The following is an 18,029-nucleotide window of genomic DNA, read 5'->3' as shown; positions in this document are numbered from 1 at the left end:
CTGAAATACCATTTTTAAAACATTTTTGTTGACAATTTTTTTAAAAATATCTTACAGATTGAGCTGCCTTTTTTAACTGAACAAAATGTAACCAGCACTTGTTTTTCCTGGATTGTCCTCAGCACCTGTTGAGATTGACAAAATCAATTTGCCCCAACACCCAACAAGCTTGGATTACTCCAACTGGATTTTTTTAAATGTCTGTTCCTTAGTTGTCGACAGTCACCTCAACTGGCAAAGAGTTGTGCCTATAACCAACATCCCACATCCTGTCTCCATCCTCTCTTTGCAGCTTCAGAAGCCCAATAGCCGAAATAACACCAAAACCACAGAACTGGGGGAAACATGCAGACTTCCTCATTTTACATATGATTTCTCTACTTCTTTGGGAAACCCCAGCATCCTAGATACACAGCAGGGAGGGGAATTGGGGTATAGTCAGGAGCCAAAAAGCTCTGTTAGTGTAATAGGACAGAGTTGCTTTGTATCTGAGATTTGCCTTGATAAAGAGTTGCTACTTACTGATAATCTCATTCGGTAACTCCTTCTGCTGTATAGTCTAGGTTCAAGTTTAACTGACAAAAGCCAACCTGTAGACAACAGGACTCTCCATACTGCGTATGTTGAAGAATGGTATTTGAGTACTCAAGTCTATGGTGCAGGTATATCTATTAGTTATCTGAAGTGAAGTGACATTGCTCAGTCGTGTCCGACTCTTTGCTATCTCATGGACTGTAGCCTACAGGCTCCTCCATCCACGGAATTTTCCAGGAAAGAGTACTGGAGTGGGTTGCCCTTTCCTTCTCCAGGGGATCTTCCCAACCCAGGGATCGAATCCAGATCTTCCGCATTGCAGGCAGACGTGTCTGAGCTACCGGAGAAGATTAGTAGATTAGTTATCTGCTGCTGCTACTGCTACTAAGTCACTTCAGTCGTGTCCAGCTCTGTGCGACCCCATAGACAGCAGCCCATCAGGCTCCCCTGTCCCTGGGATTCTCCAGGCAAGAACACTGGAGTGGGTTGCCATTTCCTTCTCCAATGCATGAAAGTGAAAAGTGAAAGTGAAGTTGCTCAGTCGTATCCGACTCTTAGCAACCCCTTGGACTGCAGCCCACCAGTCTACTGCTATATAAAACACTGCCCCAAACGAAATGACTTAAAATAACACATTTGTTATCTGACTTTTTCTGTGGGTCAGGAATATGGGTGTAGTTTTCCTGAATCATCCTCTTTGCCCCCTGTCACGGGCTGCACTCGAGGCATTGCCCCAGGGTCTGTGGTCTCATCTGGAGGTTTGACTGAGGAAAGATCCACTTCCAAACTCACTCAGTGATTGTTCTTCATGTTGAATCAAAATCTGATTCTTGGTTACTTTCAAACATTGCCCTACATCTGTGCTCAAGAGCTACAGCAGGAATCCAGTTCCTTCTCCCGGGAGCACTGTAAAAATCCAAAGGTCATGAGTGAGCATATTACCACCTTAAGTGTCCATTTCCAAGTCATATATACTTTGTTATTCTAATGCTTCCTCACTCATCCTAGAGTTCTCCTCCAGATCACTTCCAGACTAGAGATACTCTCCTTAAAATATGACACCAGAACCCTCCACAACAATCTAGGTGTGGTCTGACCAGTGCATAGAGCATCTCTGTTCTTTTTCTGGTTGAAGTCTAATACTGTGTTACCATATTTAGTAGACTGATCACTACATCATAGAAAGACAGTCACAGACCCTCCAGCCAGTCCTGGCTTCCAAAGCAGATTCCTCTACTTTTTAGTTACATGACCTCTGGCCAGATACTTAAATTTTTATGTGCCTCGGTTTCTTTTTTTGTAAAGTGGGAACAATAACTTCCTCCCTCATGGAGCTGACCTGAGAATTAAATGGATCCACACGTGTAAAGTGCCTAGAACAGTGTCTGGCACATAGTCAGTGCTATGAAATTATTAATAATTAACCTTGTAACTATTATTATGACTAGCACTGTGATCTGTAAGTATGCCATTGGGTTGCTCTTCCTGGTCACTAATAAAATTACCAAACCCTGGCAATGGCTGAGCCCTTCCATCTTGCCTGTTTCTAGGTGGCCACGATCCAGTAACCAGTGCAAAGCCGTCTGATCCTATTATTACTAACACTGTGTTCCCCATCTTGTCCAAGGGTACCTGTCATGTCCCAGGTACTGTGCTAGGTCTAGAGGACACAAATGTAAGTGAAACACAGTTTTTGCCCTCAAAAGGGTCACAATAGAGCAGAGAGACAAATGGTGAAGCATATGGAGATGCATATGCACAAAACCTACAAAAGGGTACCCAGTTTTCATTCCAGTCTCCTACTTAATTTCTCTAAATACTCTAAAATGGAAGGAAACCAGAGAAACACATTTATAAGGCTGTCGTTATTTATAAGGAGCTTTATTTTTCATACCCTCGAGGTCTGTCATGGCTTTTGACTTTCACCTCCCATTTTTTTCAAGAGGTATTTGTTATTTTTGCTAATTTGGTAGTATGTTATTTGCAGGCAAAATTACTTGTTCAAGAGTCACTCACATTCCACGCTGTGCTCCACAGTAGTTTTTAAAATCATTTGGAGGCTTTGGTCTTATTACTTGACCATGAAAATAGTAACTTCCAAATTATAGTCAACCTTGAAATGTGTTTACACAGTCAATTTGGAGATCCATACATATCCCATTACCCAGTATCTCCAGCCTGGTAGGGAGGGCTGCAGTCCTAGTAGCAGACCAACCCTCTGCTTTGCACATTTGCTCATATCCAGGAACTCTATTTTCTTTTAAATTCTGTTGATAGTCTCTTTGATTTTTATTGGTCACAAAGGTTGTGTGTGCCTTCCCAGTGATCTCATTCTTATCCAGTAGACATCAAAAAAGGTGAAATCTCTAGGTGCCTAAGCATGTACTTGCCCGACATAAAAATTTCCTAGGTCTCGGTTCTCTCCCGGTTTTATACCTTTTCAGATGGAAACACTAGAGATGGGTTGCTTGGTTTTTCAAATTCTCAGCCCACATGCTCCCTTCTGTAAGTTCCAGTAATCAAGGAATTGATCATACAAGGTTGGTTAATATGGTCAGCCTCTTCATAAATGGATAAGTTGCTGAAAGGTTATCTTGCCAGCATCTGATAATCTCTGGATCCTGAGCTATTGGAGAAACATCAGAAATGCACTCAAGGTGTTGGGAACAAGGCCGGGTCTTGTTTTCTCATTAAATTTCCAAACTTGTCACCATCTGTAGTCCCCATTATTTTTGTCATTCAAAGACTACATAATTTGAAAGCCTTCATCTGCCAATCTCTGTTTACAAAGGGAAGTTATTATATTTCCTTGTTTTTGATTAATTAAGATATACTGTCAGAGCTTTTGAGTTACACGAGAGAGCTGGTATTACCCAAGTTAATATAATGTCACCCAGAAGCTAGGGAACAAAGATTTAGGTGGTAGAGCCTTATTATGAGTCATTTCCCATATGTACTAAAAATAGCTCAAATATCTGTGTTGCTACCTTTAGAGAGCCCTCCTAGCAAACCACTGCATGAAACGTTCAGATTCATAATCTTCCATTTATTTTTGTTTAATGTATTTATTTGAATTGGAGGATAATTACCTCACCATATTGTGATCGGTTTTGCTGTATATCAGCGTGAATCAGCCACAGGTATACCTGTGTCGCCCCCAACCTGAACCCCCCCTCCCTCCTCCCTCCCCACCCCATCCCCCTGGGTTGTCCCAGAGCACTGGCTTCGGGTGCCCTGCTTCGGTGCATCAAGCTTGCACTGGTCCTCCATTTTACATATGGTAATGTACGTGTTTCGGTGCTATTCTTTCAAATCATCCCACCCTCACCTTCTCCCACTAAGTCCAAAAGTCTGTTCTTTATGTCTGTGTCTCCTTTGCTGCCCTGCATGTAGGATCATTGGTACCATATTTCTAAATTCCATATATATGCATTAATATACAGTATTTGTCTTTCTCTTTCTGACTTATTTCACTCTGTATAATAGGCTCCAGGTTCAGCCACCTCATTAGAACTGACTCAAATGCATTCCTTGTTATAGCTGAGTAATATTCCATTGTGTATATGTACCACAACTTCCTTATCCATTCATCTGCTGATGAAAAGACGCTCAACATCACTCATTATCAGAGAAATGCAAATCAAAACCACAATGAGGTGTCATCTTATACCACTCAGAATGGCCGTCATCAAAAAGTCTACAAACAATAAATGCTGGAGAGAGTGTGGAGAAAAGGGAACCCTCTTACACTGTTGGTGGGAATGCAAACTGGTACAGCCACTATGGAGAATAATATGGAGATTCCTTAAAAAACTGGGAATAGAACTGCCCTATGACCCAGCAATCTCACTGCTGGGCATATACCCTGAGGAAACCAGAATTGAAAGAGACGTGTACCGCAATGTTCATCGCAGCAGTGTTAACAATAGCTGGGACATGGAAGCAGTCCAGATTCACAATCTTGCAAAACATTTTCTGGTTGCTGGTTTCATCTGTTTCCTCACAAGTGAAACACAAGTCTACTTTCTTGGTCATCGAGGTGTTCCCCAGCCTGATTTTAATGCCTAGAAATTGCCGTTTTCGTGAAGAGCCGTCATGCCTCGTGTCCTTTGGCTTATGATTCAGGTAAAGAGCAGGCTGCTCTCTCTCTCTCAGTGCTGGTGATATGTGTTTTTGTTTTATTAAATCTTTAAAACACTGGGCTTGTTGTTTATGACCTCTATATATTCTTTTGTTCTTTTCCATGACTGGTTAGATTGCCTTTTTTTTTCCTCCCTTTGTAAAAATATGAGCACCTTTCTAAAGAACATCACAGCTTCCAGAATGGCTGCGTAATAAAACAGGGGAAACGTGTTGAGGTTAACATTAGGTTTCTCGAGACTGTGACTCAGGGCTGCTTTACTGATGGGAAGGTTTAGAGCCATCTCAGACATGATCCTCAGAATCACAGATCTTCCTGCTCTTGCCAGACTTGTTTTGACAAACCCAAGATCATCTGATACTAGTCACAGAGCTCTTCGTGAAATCAAGAAACCAAGTGGTATCCATTGCAGACAGTTTTTTGTGATTGAGAGTTACTAAGAAACCCCAATGGAAGCAATACCTTGTTTAGGTGTGAGCTTCACCTGATGGGCAAGTAAGCACAGTGGGGAGGAGTGGCAGCGGTCGGGGGTGGGGGTGGGGAGGTGCGCATACCTCGCATCTTAGGTGCCTGATTCTTCTGACCACAAAGGAGACTCTTCAGAGATACTGAGAAACAAAAGCATGTGCAGTCAGCCCTGAGGGTAAATGTTGCAGGGCCTGGTACTCCAAGGAATTGCATCCTAGATGGCTCCTGTGCCCCAACCCCACCCCCCGCAACATGTTCAGTTGTTGAGAGCCGCCATCTCAGGATTCTGTCCCTGCACAGCGAGGATGCAAAGGTTTCAGTTAATCTTGCATCCAGCTTGGCTACCTTCCTGATGTGGATCCCCAAATAAACCATCCCACGACATCCAACTGAACTTGTTCCTGTGCATACAGTATTTCGCAGCCCATCCTGTGCTGTTTGTTTTGGCAAGTACACTTCAGCATGTAATAAATCATGAAAGGAAAAAGCCTTTTGGCCTAGCTCGCTTCAGCCCGCTGTAATGTCAGAATACAGAAAGCAGTTCTGTTTTTAGACATCCTTTTACTAACCCAACATTCATAATTTATGATTTCACTGTAAAATTCCTGCAACACGACACCAAAAGTAGAGCTGCCCTTTAATTAAGTACTCTTGGTAGGAAAAACGTGAAACTGATGTGCAAAACATCTCTGTGTGCATGGTGATTGATAATGATTACATCTTTATGAACCCAACCTAGAGGTCTCGACTTCCTGCTGACTACTTCCTGAGTGTGCTGCTAACTAAATTGGAGATAATTCGGAGGCATTATTTAGAAATACTGAGGTTTTAAGCCTGCATCTCTCAAGACTTTTTCTCAACTCTACCTGGCATTATTCCTTGTTTTCGTGATAAGAACCTACAGCCCAATTTCATGCCATGTTCAAGCTTAAGAGAAGTTGTAGTGCAGAGAGAGGAGGGTCAAGAGATTTCTTTTTAGGATCCCAGTTGTCATGTGTGTGTGTGTTTTGGGTTTTTTTAGACTAGAAAGAATAGGGCAGAAAGAATTTCTGGCCCTATTGGTATATTGTAAGAAGAAGACTTTGAGCCATTTCGTTTTTTAAAATTACTTTTCAAACTTTTTTTTTTTCACTTAATTGAAAATAGGTAAGTTTAACCTTTAAAAGGGTGCCCCTGAATGTGAAAGTGTTAATCGCTCAGTCATGTCCAACTCTGGGACCCCATGGACTGTAACCCACCAGGAGCCTCTGTACATGGCGCAAGCCTCCAGGCAAGAATACTGGAGTGGTTGCCATTCCCTTCTCCAGGGCATCTTCCTGACCCCCGGATCAAACTCCGGTCTCTTGCATTGCAGATTCTTTACCATCTGAGCCATCAGGGAAGCTGTGCTCAGCTGTACCTCTGAATGCTAAAAGGCTAAAAGCCCAAGCCTGGTGCTCCCCAGCTCAATGCTACTGCAACTCTGTTTTATCCTTCATCAGCTAAGTCAGCATAATACCTGACTGAGAGGAAATCAGGATAGTGAAATAGTTCAGGTTCCTTGAAAACAAGGTAACAAATCCATCCAAGGTGGTAACATTTGCATTAAATAAACTTTTTGATCCAAGTTCAACTACTTTCAGTCAGAATCATAGCAATGGAAACAAAAACTGTGTAAAGTCATTTAGTCATCTTATCCATGCATCAGTGATTACCTTTTTCTGGAGTTATGTCAGTACTACCCGTGTGTGTTTTTTTCTCGTGTTTCTGCAGGTTTGGGCCAGGCTTAGTCATCTACTGGTACGGGTTCATCCAGGAGCTGGACTGTAACCGGGAGAGGGGCATCCTGCTCCATGCCTGCTTCCCCACTGACATCGTCACCTTGTGCCACAGTGTTGCTTGACCCTGATGAGCCTGGAAGAGAAGCTGGGAGGAAAAGGTGAATCCGGAAGCAATTTTACTTTCCTGCAGTGTAAACTCCTGGCAACATCTGCCCTGAACTTCAGCTGAACTCTCGCTGCCCGTGGTCACACCACTACCTCTTTAGACAAACATATCAAGAGTTTCTGTTTTCCTTCATCCCTTGCTCATGGGAACAGCCAAGAACTACAGACACAACCCACTCATTATCAGCATTTCTGTCTCTGTCAAACAGTTAGTTTATAGATAGTCATAATCTTTCTTCCTTCCGGATGGTTTCTCCTTATATACTGAACAAAAGAAAAAATGTGGAGACTGAAAGGTGTGATTTTTCAATTCTCCGCCCAGTTACCAAACTGCCCTCTTATTTATTTTTTGGCTAAGCCTGCATTCATTCTGTCTCCCTCCCCATTTCTCTTCATGCACACTTACAGATACCCAGGATTGCATTACCATCGTGGAGTAACCTCTCACGGTCCTAGCAAAGCCAAAGTCGTGAAGGCTACAACTGGATTTTCTCGCTCACCTGCAGGGGCTGATCTTGCTGGGAGCCTGTGCTTGTTTTGTCGTCTTGGTGGTTTCCTGACTTCTATGGCAGTAAGCCAAGCTGAAAAAAATGTATTTGATGAGAATTTCTTCTTTTTATATTACTTGTTTGAACACCAAACATTTTCCACTTATCTCATTTAAAAGCATTAGTTACGTTGTGTCTGGAAACCACGCTTCTCTTTTGGATTGGGGGCTGCGGGCAGATAACTGAAGCTCAGGGCCAGCCTTGAAAAGAGTTTATTTTAAAACACAACTAGTTGTCTGTAGGTATGGATGGTAGTTGGTATTTTTATGAGTAAAATTTTTCAAAAGTGCATTCTTTACCCTGCTTTATATCTCCCATTTATACCACATAATTATATAACACTCAAATAAGTTAGGCATTAGGGAAGTTCAGCTTTCAATGAATTAAGTGTACCAAAAATAAACCTAGAGCAATTTTCAGGTTAGCAAAATAAAAGAAGTTTTGTATTTGTTCACTTTCATTTATTCATTTTTTGTACTGCAAACCAAATTTCAATCTGAAGAAAAACATCAATATAAATTCATTATAAACCTATCTTTTAGGAAGGTAAAAAATTAATCCATACCCAGAAATGTATTTAATAAAATTTTCCCCCATGTTGACATTATATTCTTTATAATGTTGAGTGAGTTTGGAAATATTAGTAAAAATGTAACTTTTACAAACACCCTCAAGTTATGTGTATTGCTCGGTTCTTTCAAAAGACTTAACTGTACTGTCTGCACTTTGTTCATTTTGCACCTAAGAGGGTATGCAGATGTCTGCCTGTTACCTTTCCTTTTGAAGAACAGAAACATGTCGGGTTCAGGCATGGATTTTAGCTCTGTGGTAGGTTGCGTTAAACAAGAAAGAGGGAGAAGATGAAATGGTATGGTATTATCAGGCAAACTTGTGCTTCAGTGTAAAATTCACCATACAGGTTTTGTGAGTAAAATAGAATGATTGGGAACCAGTGCTGTTGTTTTTGATACACACCACACACACTCACACTTGGGAACCACTGCTGTTGTCTTGATACACACCACACACACACATACACACTTGGGAACCACTATTGTCTTGATACACACACACACACACACACACACACACTCTTAGACCAAACTGTTGTTAAAAGCAGTTTTCATGGCATGCTTTAAACTGATTTTTCTTCTTTAGGAGTAAGTTACATGGATCTGCACAGATGTTGAAAACCTTGTTAAACCCTCATCAAGGATTTGTTTATTTTACATTAAACAAATTTATGATGAAGGGGCACAAATAAATTTAAAAAATGAAAGAGGTGCTTGCTCCTACCTGGCACCCTGACATAATATGTTAGGAGAAGGTACCAGTGTTCTCTGGCAAAGGCACCACCTTTTCTGTATGGATGAGGTTTTTAAATCTGGCCCTGAAAAGTGGGAAAGAAACCAGCAGTAGACTGTACATATCATGATAAAGTTACAAAGTTATTTAAAACTCAGCTTTATACAACATAAAAACTAATGTGATTATAATGTGTATTACTTTTCAGTAGACATTGGAGGAGTGGTATTGGGGGGACTGATGTTCCTAGACTAGAAGCCGAAATCCTCCTTGTCCTTTTATGTAAGAAATACTTACCTGTGCTATTAATATTTCTATGTGTGTTTGTTTACTTGTGTGTTTTTTTTTTAATTTAGACAGTATAAACATCACCCCTAAAGAGTAGACATATGGTGACATTTTTTTTTTTTTCCTTCTCTCATCATTAGAACATTAACGTTAAAGTCAAATCCTACTTTATGGAGATCTCTGCAAACCGTGCTGATGAATTAAGCCAAGTGAGAAAGCAGGAGTGTGTGTACAAACATAAAACTCAATGATGTTCTCTCTGGCATATGTAGACCTGCCAAGCGTCTGCTCTCACAAACAAACAGGAGACACTGTTCGTTCGAAGCTCTCAGAGGGATGAGTTCAGAGCAAAGCTGATCCAGCGCTGATACTTCACAGACTTGGTCCCACCCCATTTCTACCCCAAACAAACAAAAACCAATGAGACTTCTTTTTTCTTTTTAATTTGCATTGGGCAAGGTGTCTGTTACCTCTTCTAAACACTCCTAAATCATATATAAAAGGGAGGCTCGGGTGCAGAGTAGAAAACTGGCTCTCCAGGGGACATCATTTTCCTTTAAGCCTAGGTGTGTAGGTGCTCATTATTGGCAAGGCTTAATTCCACTCTGGAAAAAGATAAGGTGCTCATTATTGGCAAGGCTTAATTCCACTCTGGAAAAAGATAAGTTGTCAAGTCTTTGAGGGGTGCACTCACTCATTAAAGCCACCAGGGGATTGCTTAGCGCCCTGGATGAGGTCATCCACTAAATGGGCCCCGGTGGGCCTCACTAATTAACGCACAGCGCCCAAGTGAACAGTTAAGTCACTCGCCCCTCCCTGAGGAGCTACACCCAGTGTTTCCTTTCCTCTCTGGAACCAAGATACCTGAGATGTCTGCTCTTTCTCACCAGCGGGCCCCCCCCCACACACACACCCTTTACAGACCTGCAGTTTCAGTTGAATTAAATCCGTGCTGGCCTCCATTCCCTTCCTCTTCCCTGTCATCTCCCCTTCTCCAGCCTTTGCAGTTTCTTCCCACGTGGACACACATTCGGCACTTACTACAACTCATTGAAAAAGACTCTGATGCTGGAAAGATTGAGGGCAGGAGAGAAGGGGACGACAGGATGAGAGGTTGGATGGCATCACTGACTCAATGGGCGTTAGTCTGAGCAAACTCAGGGAGATAATGAAGGACAGGGAAGCCTGGCGTGCTGCGATTCATGGGGTCACAAAAGTCAGACATGACTGAGTGACTGAACATCAACAACAACACTATCCCTTGGTTCTTTTTCTCTCTGGGAAATGATCCCAGGACTGAAATGCAGCCCGTCTGAATCCTGATCCATGTATTTTCAGAGTCCAGGTTGGGGAAGAACAATTGGCCTAAACCCTCTGGGGAAGAGCACACGTAAGGCTCCTCTGTGTATCCAGTGTTCACAGGCATCTGTGGCACTTGCAGATCGTAAAACCTGTAACTAAGATATTTCCAGGGTCAAAGAGAGCCTGAGGTTTAGGCTATCCGTAACTATTTTGGCAAAAAGAGTCCAAAGAACATGTGAGGTTTACTGATATTTCCAGGCTGAATGGTGATGTTTTAGCTGATTAAAATTACTAATTAAAATAGTAAAATGTCTCTGATTCAATTAGAGAATCACGGCCTAGCTAGTTCATCTTAGAGGAAGCTTGCCATTTTCTGTGTGATCTGCTGGGAGCAAATTGCCTCCTAACTATAACTATTTTGTGAATAGGATGGGAGGTGAAAATCTCCCAGTTGGCACCTTCTCAGTTAAGGTCAAGGAACAAAGCCGGCTTAACTAGAGAGGAAATTAAAAGGCAAACAATAGGAGTTTGCCTGCACTGTCACCATTTATAGCGAGATCCTCTCTGGACCTGCCTGGTAGGTCACCCTCAGGTTAAGGAAAGGTCCCAGTGACACAGTTCAGACCCTCTAATTGTATTATGCCAAACTAACCTTCCTATATATAGTAAAAATGGTCTGAAGATGTTTTATTAAGAACATGCCTGGATTGCAAAGATTAAGGAAGATGGAATTATGAATTAAATAATAACCAGAACAGCTTGCGTTCCCCTTGTGTTTTTCACTTTCCTGCCATTGTTTTGAACATGGCTGTGAGACAAAGAGCTGCTTAGGTCAAGAACTATAAATTACGGTTTTCATACAATAGTCACCCACTAAAATGATTTCAAAGCTTGATCAAAGTACTTCAAAAAGACTTTTAAAACTTTTCCACGATGCAGGGGGAGGGGACAGACTCATTTGATGCTTTAATTTGCTTCAGTCAGTCTAGCAGCGTTCCATCTTGGCGTCATACCTACTTTATATAAAATCCCACTCATTAGTTAGAGCAATCCAACTTGTTCTTATTGTTGTCTCGTGTACAAGTAAAGGGGATTTACGTTTCCATCTAGTTAACTGGCACAACTAAACCTTTGGAGGCACTTGTAATGGAAGGAAAAGGTGCACATAATCCTGCTTTCAAAGAAGCATAACTTGACAGCATTTAATCATGATATGCAAGGTGTTTAAGACTAACTCCCTGATTAGAATTAAAGTGGATATCAGTGGATTTAGTTGGCATCTTAATAATAGTCATGGTAGCAGATAGATTTCGTGTTTCATCTCTTTTCCCTCACCACTTGCATTTACTTGGAGCTGTCTCATGTCATAAGCAAGGATGATGAGAAGTACCCTAGTGGTAGATAAATTGAGTAAATTCTAGGCCCAACCATACATAAAGACAGTGTGGGATGGCTGCCACAATGCTTCCCTGTCAGGTAATTTTTATTTTTTAAAAGGAAGGTCATTTTGAAATGCTGACGTGAAATATAACCGAGTCAATTAAGTAATAACAATGGAATTCAGAGTTTAATTGAGGCCTGAACATGAAGCCACCGACCGTTAACCTAAAGCAGTCATGAATTCCCCTGAAAACAGCCTCAGTTAAAGGTATTTCTCGAAAAGCTAGCACTTTTTTCTTTAAAAAAAAAAAAGTGTCCTTTTTATATCCAACACAGATACAGTCAGAAATTACAATTGAGTGTATGTAAAGTGGACTGTTTTTTAATTTTAACTGAAATTTCTTTTATAGGGAAAAATCAAAATTTATATAATCCCAGTGACCTCTGCAGGAAACCATAGTTTTGTAAGCAATCCAAAAGTTGTAAGCACCTTTTATTTGATTGTGCCACGTTTATCTCAATTGTTGACGTACCTCTCTCTGTAGTTGTTCACTGGCGAGCTTCTCTGACTCGACTGTAAGCTCCATGGAGTAGGAACTGTGTTTATCTTGTTCACCACTCTATGACCCAATAGCTAACAGAGCTCCTGGCACAGAGCAGGTGTTCAATAAATGTTGAATGCACAAATGAATGACTGTTGAGCCTAAATGTGCTCTTACTCACTTGCATTAAAGGAATAATTGGAGCCTTTTTATTTTAACTTTCTCATTTTCTTCAGCTGAAAACTAGGTGTATTTATTGGAATCAGAGAAACACATCATATATTTTGACGTTAATTAATTACTTTGGTGAGAATTAATTACTTCAGAAACCCTCAAAATCTGAAATATGGCAGTTTCATCCACCAGAGTATTTGAGGATGCATACTTAGTTGTAAAGGCTTCCCTCGTGGCGCAGAGGGTAAAGAATCCTCTGCCAATGCAGGAGACACAGTTTGATCCCTGAGTTGGGAAGATCCCCTCGAGAAGGAATGGCTACCCACTCCAGTATCCTTGCCTGGAGAATCCATGGACAGAGGAGCCTGGTGGGCTACAATCCATAGGGTCGCAAAGAACTGGACATGACTAAAGCAACTTAGCAGCCACGTATACACTTAGTTGTAAGAGGAATTCCTGTGCTTTCATTGTGTTTGCCTTAAAATTAGCCTTTGTACATTATTGTTTATCCAATATATTGATAAATTAACTCAAACATTTAAATTTTTTGTTGTTGTTTTTTTTAAAGGCTTATTAAGGCTTAGCTTTATCTTTACATTTCTATTTAAGGAAGTTTCCCCTAAAATCAAGTCAAGGCAACTATGTTTTGTACACAGATTTGGGGATATTTGGTGAAATTATTAGATTAACTGCAAAAAATGGTGCTTTCCATTGCTCGCTTTTATACTGCTGAGCCGGTGACAAAGTGCTTCCTGGCCATAGAAGTGTCTGCTGGCTCAGGAGAGACGGGTTCTCTGGTCATTGGCCAACAGGATCTGACTTGGGAGAGACACTGTCCATGAACTGCTCAGTGGGTGTTTCCCTGTTAGTCATTAATTCAGAGTATGTTATCATCTGAAAGCCAGAGACATTTGGCATATGTCCTCATATTTTGAAGACTTATGACACAAAAGGAGCTGGAACTCTCACATTACTTCTGTGCTCTGCTGGTTTCCCAGGACTTAATTCACTGGGGCCATTTTGGGACGTGATTCCTTCCATGAGTGTCTCCGGAGAGAACTGACACTCAGGACAGATATCGCTGAGACTGAATCCTCTTTGGCTCTGCGGGATGTTTCCATCTTATATTTTTAGCATTTAGGGTCTTGAAGACATGAATATTTATCGAGTCTCTGATGTATGTTTGGCAGGCGATAGTCCATGGGGTCTCAAGAGTCAGACCCGACTTAGTGACTAAACAGCAACAGCGACGTGTGTGTTTGAAACTATCTCAGGTGTTGTGGGGAATTCAGAAATGTGCAGTAAATGCTCATCTGGGGGAAATAAATCATTACTTGGGCTTCCCGGGTGGCTCAGCCACAGTGCACAAATCATTACTTGGCAAAATGAAAGCAAAAGATTTGAAAATTTCAGAAAAGACAATTACAGTATAAAAAGGAAAGAGGCAAACCTGTGGGGCTTTTAGTGAGATATTTTACTTCTAGACCTTGGGCAGCAAATAATTTTCTATATGCTGTGGTAGCTGCATTCACTACTGTTGAGAAGGGTTCCGAGGCTGAGTCCAGCTCAATGGGAAATAAGGCTGTGATCAATTCTGGGCACAAGTCTTTGGAGTGGGTAGTAATCACATAGATGCCACATATTTTCTATTCCTGCCCTAGGCCATTCATGTTTAGTGCAAATATAAATAAATTCTAAGCATTTGGAACAGAACTCATAATCTTGTTCATGGGCCTGAATAATAAACAGTAACATTTTCATTGGTTCTGTAACATCAAGTGAAGTATTAGTAACATCTGTCCATGGCTGAGATCTGTTTATCAATTCATATAAGCAAAATATTTCAATAGGAATATGATTTAAAAACTCAAGATAAACACTTTAGAAGGCCACAGATAATTATTGCTCTCAGTAAAGTAAACACCTACAAGTTACATGACGTTATTGAAGAGAAACACTGGGTCTCTACAGTTTGGGCTGTCCATAAGGATCTTGTGATTTGAGGATTGTCTTCTATTAGATGGTCTCACATACTCCGTAGATTTTTATTTTTACTGTTTGTTTTCCCAGTAAATGCAAGCTGGGGTTTCAAGGTCAGCTGCAGAACAGGCCTTCCTTCTCTTTCATGGTCCTAATATCTTCTAGATTTCAATTTCCTGCTTAGTGCAGTGCATTTTTAGAAAGTAGTCATTATATATTTGTTATATTTGTTTTAAAATATGCTTCCAGAGAGAAGTGTTGAAATATTTTCAAAGGTGAAAGAGATGGGTATGCTTTACATGGTAATGCACTTTTTGTTAATATACTTACCATTAAGCCATAAATAATGTTCCTAAAACCTTTTAATTGAATCAGCTCATTAATTCTGTCAGCTAAACTAATGACAATCATTGCACACAGAAAATTAGTAGGTAAAAAGCTAAAAATATTTTGTTGCTTGCTAATTTGAATAGAAGAATCCATCTTGATTTTCCAAGTTACAATTTTTTAAAAAGCATTTTGTGGTAAATGAAAAAAAAAAAAAGAAAAGCAATTCAGCCTAACAGAGGGTAATCGAAAAGCAGAACAGCTAGAAAGATGGCAAAGTGGACATAAGTGCATTGCATGTCAATGTAAAACTCAGTCTTTTGGTAAATTATTTTCATCTTACTTGCTTCCCCACTATCCTTGAAAGTGTTTCCCAATGACAAAGGGGTTAAAAACAGCAGCAGCAGCTTGGAGGCGTGGAGTGAGCAAAGAAGCCCATGTGAGAATTGAATTGCATTTTCAATCGGTTCCCTAAGAGGTGTGCGGAAAGGAAAATTGAGCCATTAAGCAAAGAAGAGATGAGTTTGACTCATAGACTCAGAGAATTTTAGAATTGGAAGAGACCAGAGACCTCATTGTACAAGTGAGAAAACTGGAGTCGGGAGAGGTCACATGACTCATCCAAGGTGACAGAGCTAGCTAATTGGAGGCAGGACGAGAATTCGTCCTTCCTAACCTCCTGTCCACCGTCATTGTCCCCATGACGTTAATCATTTATTCCAGAAAGAGCTTCCAATATCTAAGTTACATTTACTGTTTACAAAGTAAAAGATCATTGTATATTTTTGAATGAACATTCTGAACCTTACTGTTTTTTCTCTGTTACTGATTGTTTGATCTCTATAGTAGGAATCAGCTGTTGCTTTGACAGAAATACCTCTCATTTTATTTGCACTTAAGTAACCTAAAATCCTTATCATTCGGTGGCAGTTTCTTGGGTTTTTTTTGGCTGTGTAGCCTGGGGGATCTTAGTTCCCCAACCAGTGGTTAGACGCTGGTCCCGGCAGTGAAAGTGCAGCATTCAGTTTCTATACATTGCCATGTAGCTTGAGGATTTGCTACTAAAAGTGATTTTGGAAACAGTTGTAGGTTATTTTCCCCCCTGGCTGATTTACATATTCATTTGATTTCTCCTTCCATTAAAAAAATCCACAGATGTTATGTTTATTATCTTCTGTTCCTGTAAGGATAATGTTTAAACCAATAGTAATTCATGAATTTTTCTGATCCTCACCAGTAATGATTAGTATATCATATTCTGTAACTGTACCCAGTAGAACCTGGTGGCTTACACTCAATTTGGTGACAGGCTGGAATCCCTGCTCCCCCACTTAAATAATGAGCCTAAAGGCTTCAATTTCTTCTGTTGTAAAATTGACATAATACCTATCACATAAGACTATTGTAAGGATTAAATAAGATTATTATGTTATACATCATACATCAGTGCTTTAACAAAACTAGTATCATATCTCATAGTTTTATTGTACATTATATAGTTATTAATAATATCACTACCATAGAAGGATCCATCTAATAAACGAAATGCACCATTAAAAAACTGTGCATTTTCTGTTAACATCAACATCAGTATAAGGTAAATAGCTTGGTTTATTATTGCTTTTCTAAAACTCATTTTAAAAAAGCCATTTTTCCTAAAGTTAAGGGAGAGGCAGTGGGGATATGTTTAGTTGATTGTTTTCGCAGACACATGTCTCACTTAACATTCCTCTTCTCTAGAGGAACTCTGAGCCCATGTTTCTTTTGATAGTGACCATAGCCTTGGCCATAAATACAACTTTGGAGACAACACAGCACAGGAACTAGCTCAGGCTTCCAGGTCTGATTGAAGGCCCCTATCAGCAGTGCTCCAGATGAGCCCCCGAAGGTTTGTCATAATAGAAAAGGTTTCTTTTGGGATTGAAATACCTTCTCCGGGCTATTGTTAATTCAGTGAAAGCATAAAATGCTTTTTGAATGTGATCTTTGAAAAACTGAAAACAGCAAAGCAAAAGGAATTTGGGGAAATGAATACTAGTTTGTTCCTGGGTTCTTTCTCTGATTGATGCTCCTGACACTATTGGGCGCAGTTTTGTAAAAGACCTGACTTTGGCCAGTGCACCCACCCCTAAACTTTGACTTCATTATGTCACAGGCAAGCTGAACAGTTTTCCAACAAATGAACAAGCACGAGGCTTCCCTCTGTGGTCACATGCCAGTCTTCTTAGATGCTTGAGGCAAGTTCTGCATCAGATTCTCCTTGGCGGCAGAGGACACTAACAGTAACACTGGGCATGGGAAGTGTGTTTCCTTTTATCTGGGAGCTTGGGATCATTTTGCAAATAATTAACTGTGCTTCACAACACCCCTGCTAGGCGAAGAAGTGCTCCTGTGTCCGTAAACAGAAGAGTTAACCAGTTGAGCTGTGTTTCTTGTAGAAGTTTTTTGTTTACTTAGAATCTACCTGCAGTGCAGGAGACCGGGGTTCAATCCCTGGGTTGGGAAGATCCCCTGGAGTAGGAAATGATAACCCACTCCAGTATTCTTGCCTGGAGAATCCCATAAACAAAGAAGCCTGGCGGGCTGCAGTCCATGGGGTCACAAAATGTCAGACACAACTGAGCAATGGGCTCATTTTAGCAAACACAGTTTGTGTGGTCTAAAGATAATCTAGACACCTTAATTAACTGAATTTGAAAATTTCAGATGAATTTGCATTGCCCTCAATCTGGCAGCACATCTTGTTGAAAACATGAAGACTGATACGAGCTGTCCTGAAATGGCTTGATCTGATTATCACCTAAAATTGATCTAGGTTTGCAACTCATTGAAGTCAGATCATTGGAAGGACTGGTGCTGAAGCTGAAGCTCCAATACTTCGGCCACGTGATGCGAAGAGCTGACTCACTGGAAAAAGACTCTGATGCTGGGAACGATGGAAGGCAAAAGGAGAAGAGGGCATCAGAGGGTGAGATGGTTAGATAGCATCACTGACTCAATGGATATGAATCTGAGCAAACTCTAGGAGATAGTGAAGGACAGGGAAGCCTGGTGTGCTACAGTCCATGAGGTTGCAAAGTCAAACAGGACTTAGAGACTGAACCACAGCACAACA

At 40.7% G+C, this 18,029-nt stretch overlaps 1 protein-coding gene across 12 annotated transcripts in view; it reads left to right on the top strand.

Annotated features, from left to right (window-relative positions):
- Window positions 1–9,635, top strand: part of CDIN1 (CDAN1 interacting nuclease 1) — a 231,340-nt gene extending 221,705 nt beyond the window's left edge. For 4 of the 12 annotated variants that reach the window (XR_015134994.1, XR_015134991.1, XM_086321996.1 and 1 more), the window contains 2 exons: window positions 6,896–7,061; window positions 9,350–9,635. Coding sequence is in view for 8 of the 12 variants with exons in the window: in XM_086321996.1 (XP_086178122.1) it covers window positions 6,896–7,025 (130 nt within the window). In the remaining 4 variants the exon portion in view is untranslated. Of the gene's footprint in view, window positions 1–6,895; window positions 8,291–9,349 lie in introns of those variants that run through there. The other 8 variants (XR_015134993.1, XR_015134990.1, XM_086321995.1 and 5 more) reach the window with 2 other exon arrangements.
- Window positions 9,636–18,029: the final 8,394 nt, after the last annotated feature.

The sequence above is a fragment of the Bos grunniens genome, chromosome 10 (genome assembly GCF_055505025.1).
Source record: "Bos grunniens cultivar Pamir isolate PY7600 chromosome 10, Bosgru_T2T1.0, whole genome shotgun sequence".
Lineage (NCBI taxonomy): Eukaryota > Metazoa > Chordata > Mammalia > Artiodactyla > Bovidae > Bos > Bos grunniens.
The sequence above is the reverse complement of the archived record's forward strand: the minus strand, read 5'-3'. Positions and strand labels throughout refer to the sequence as shown.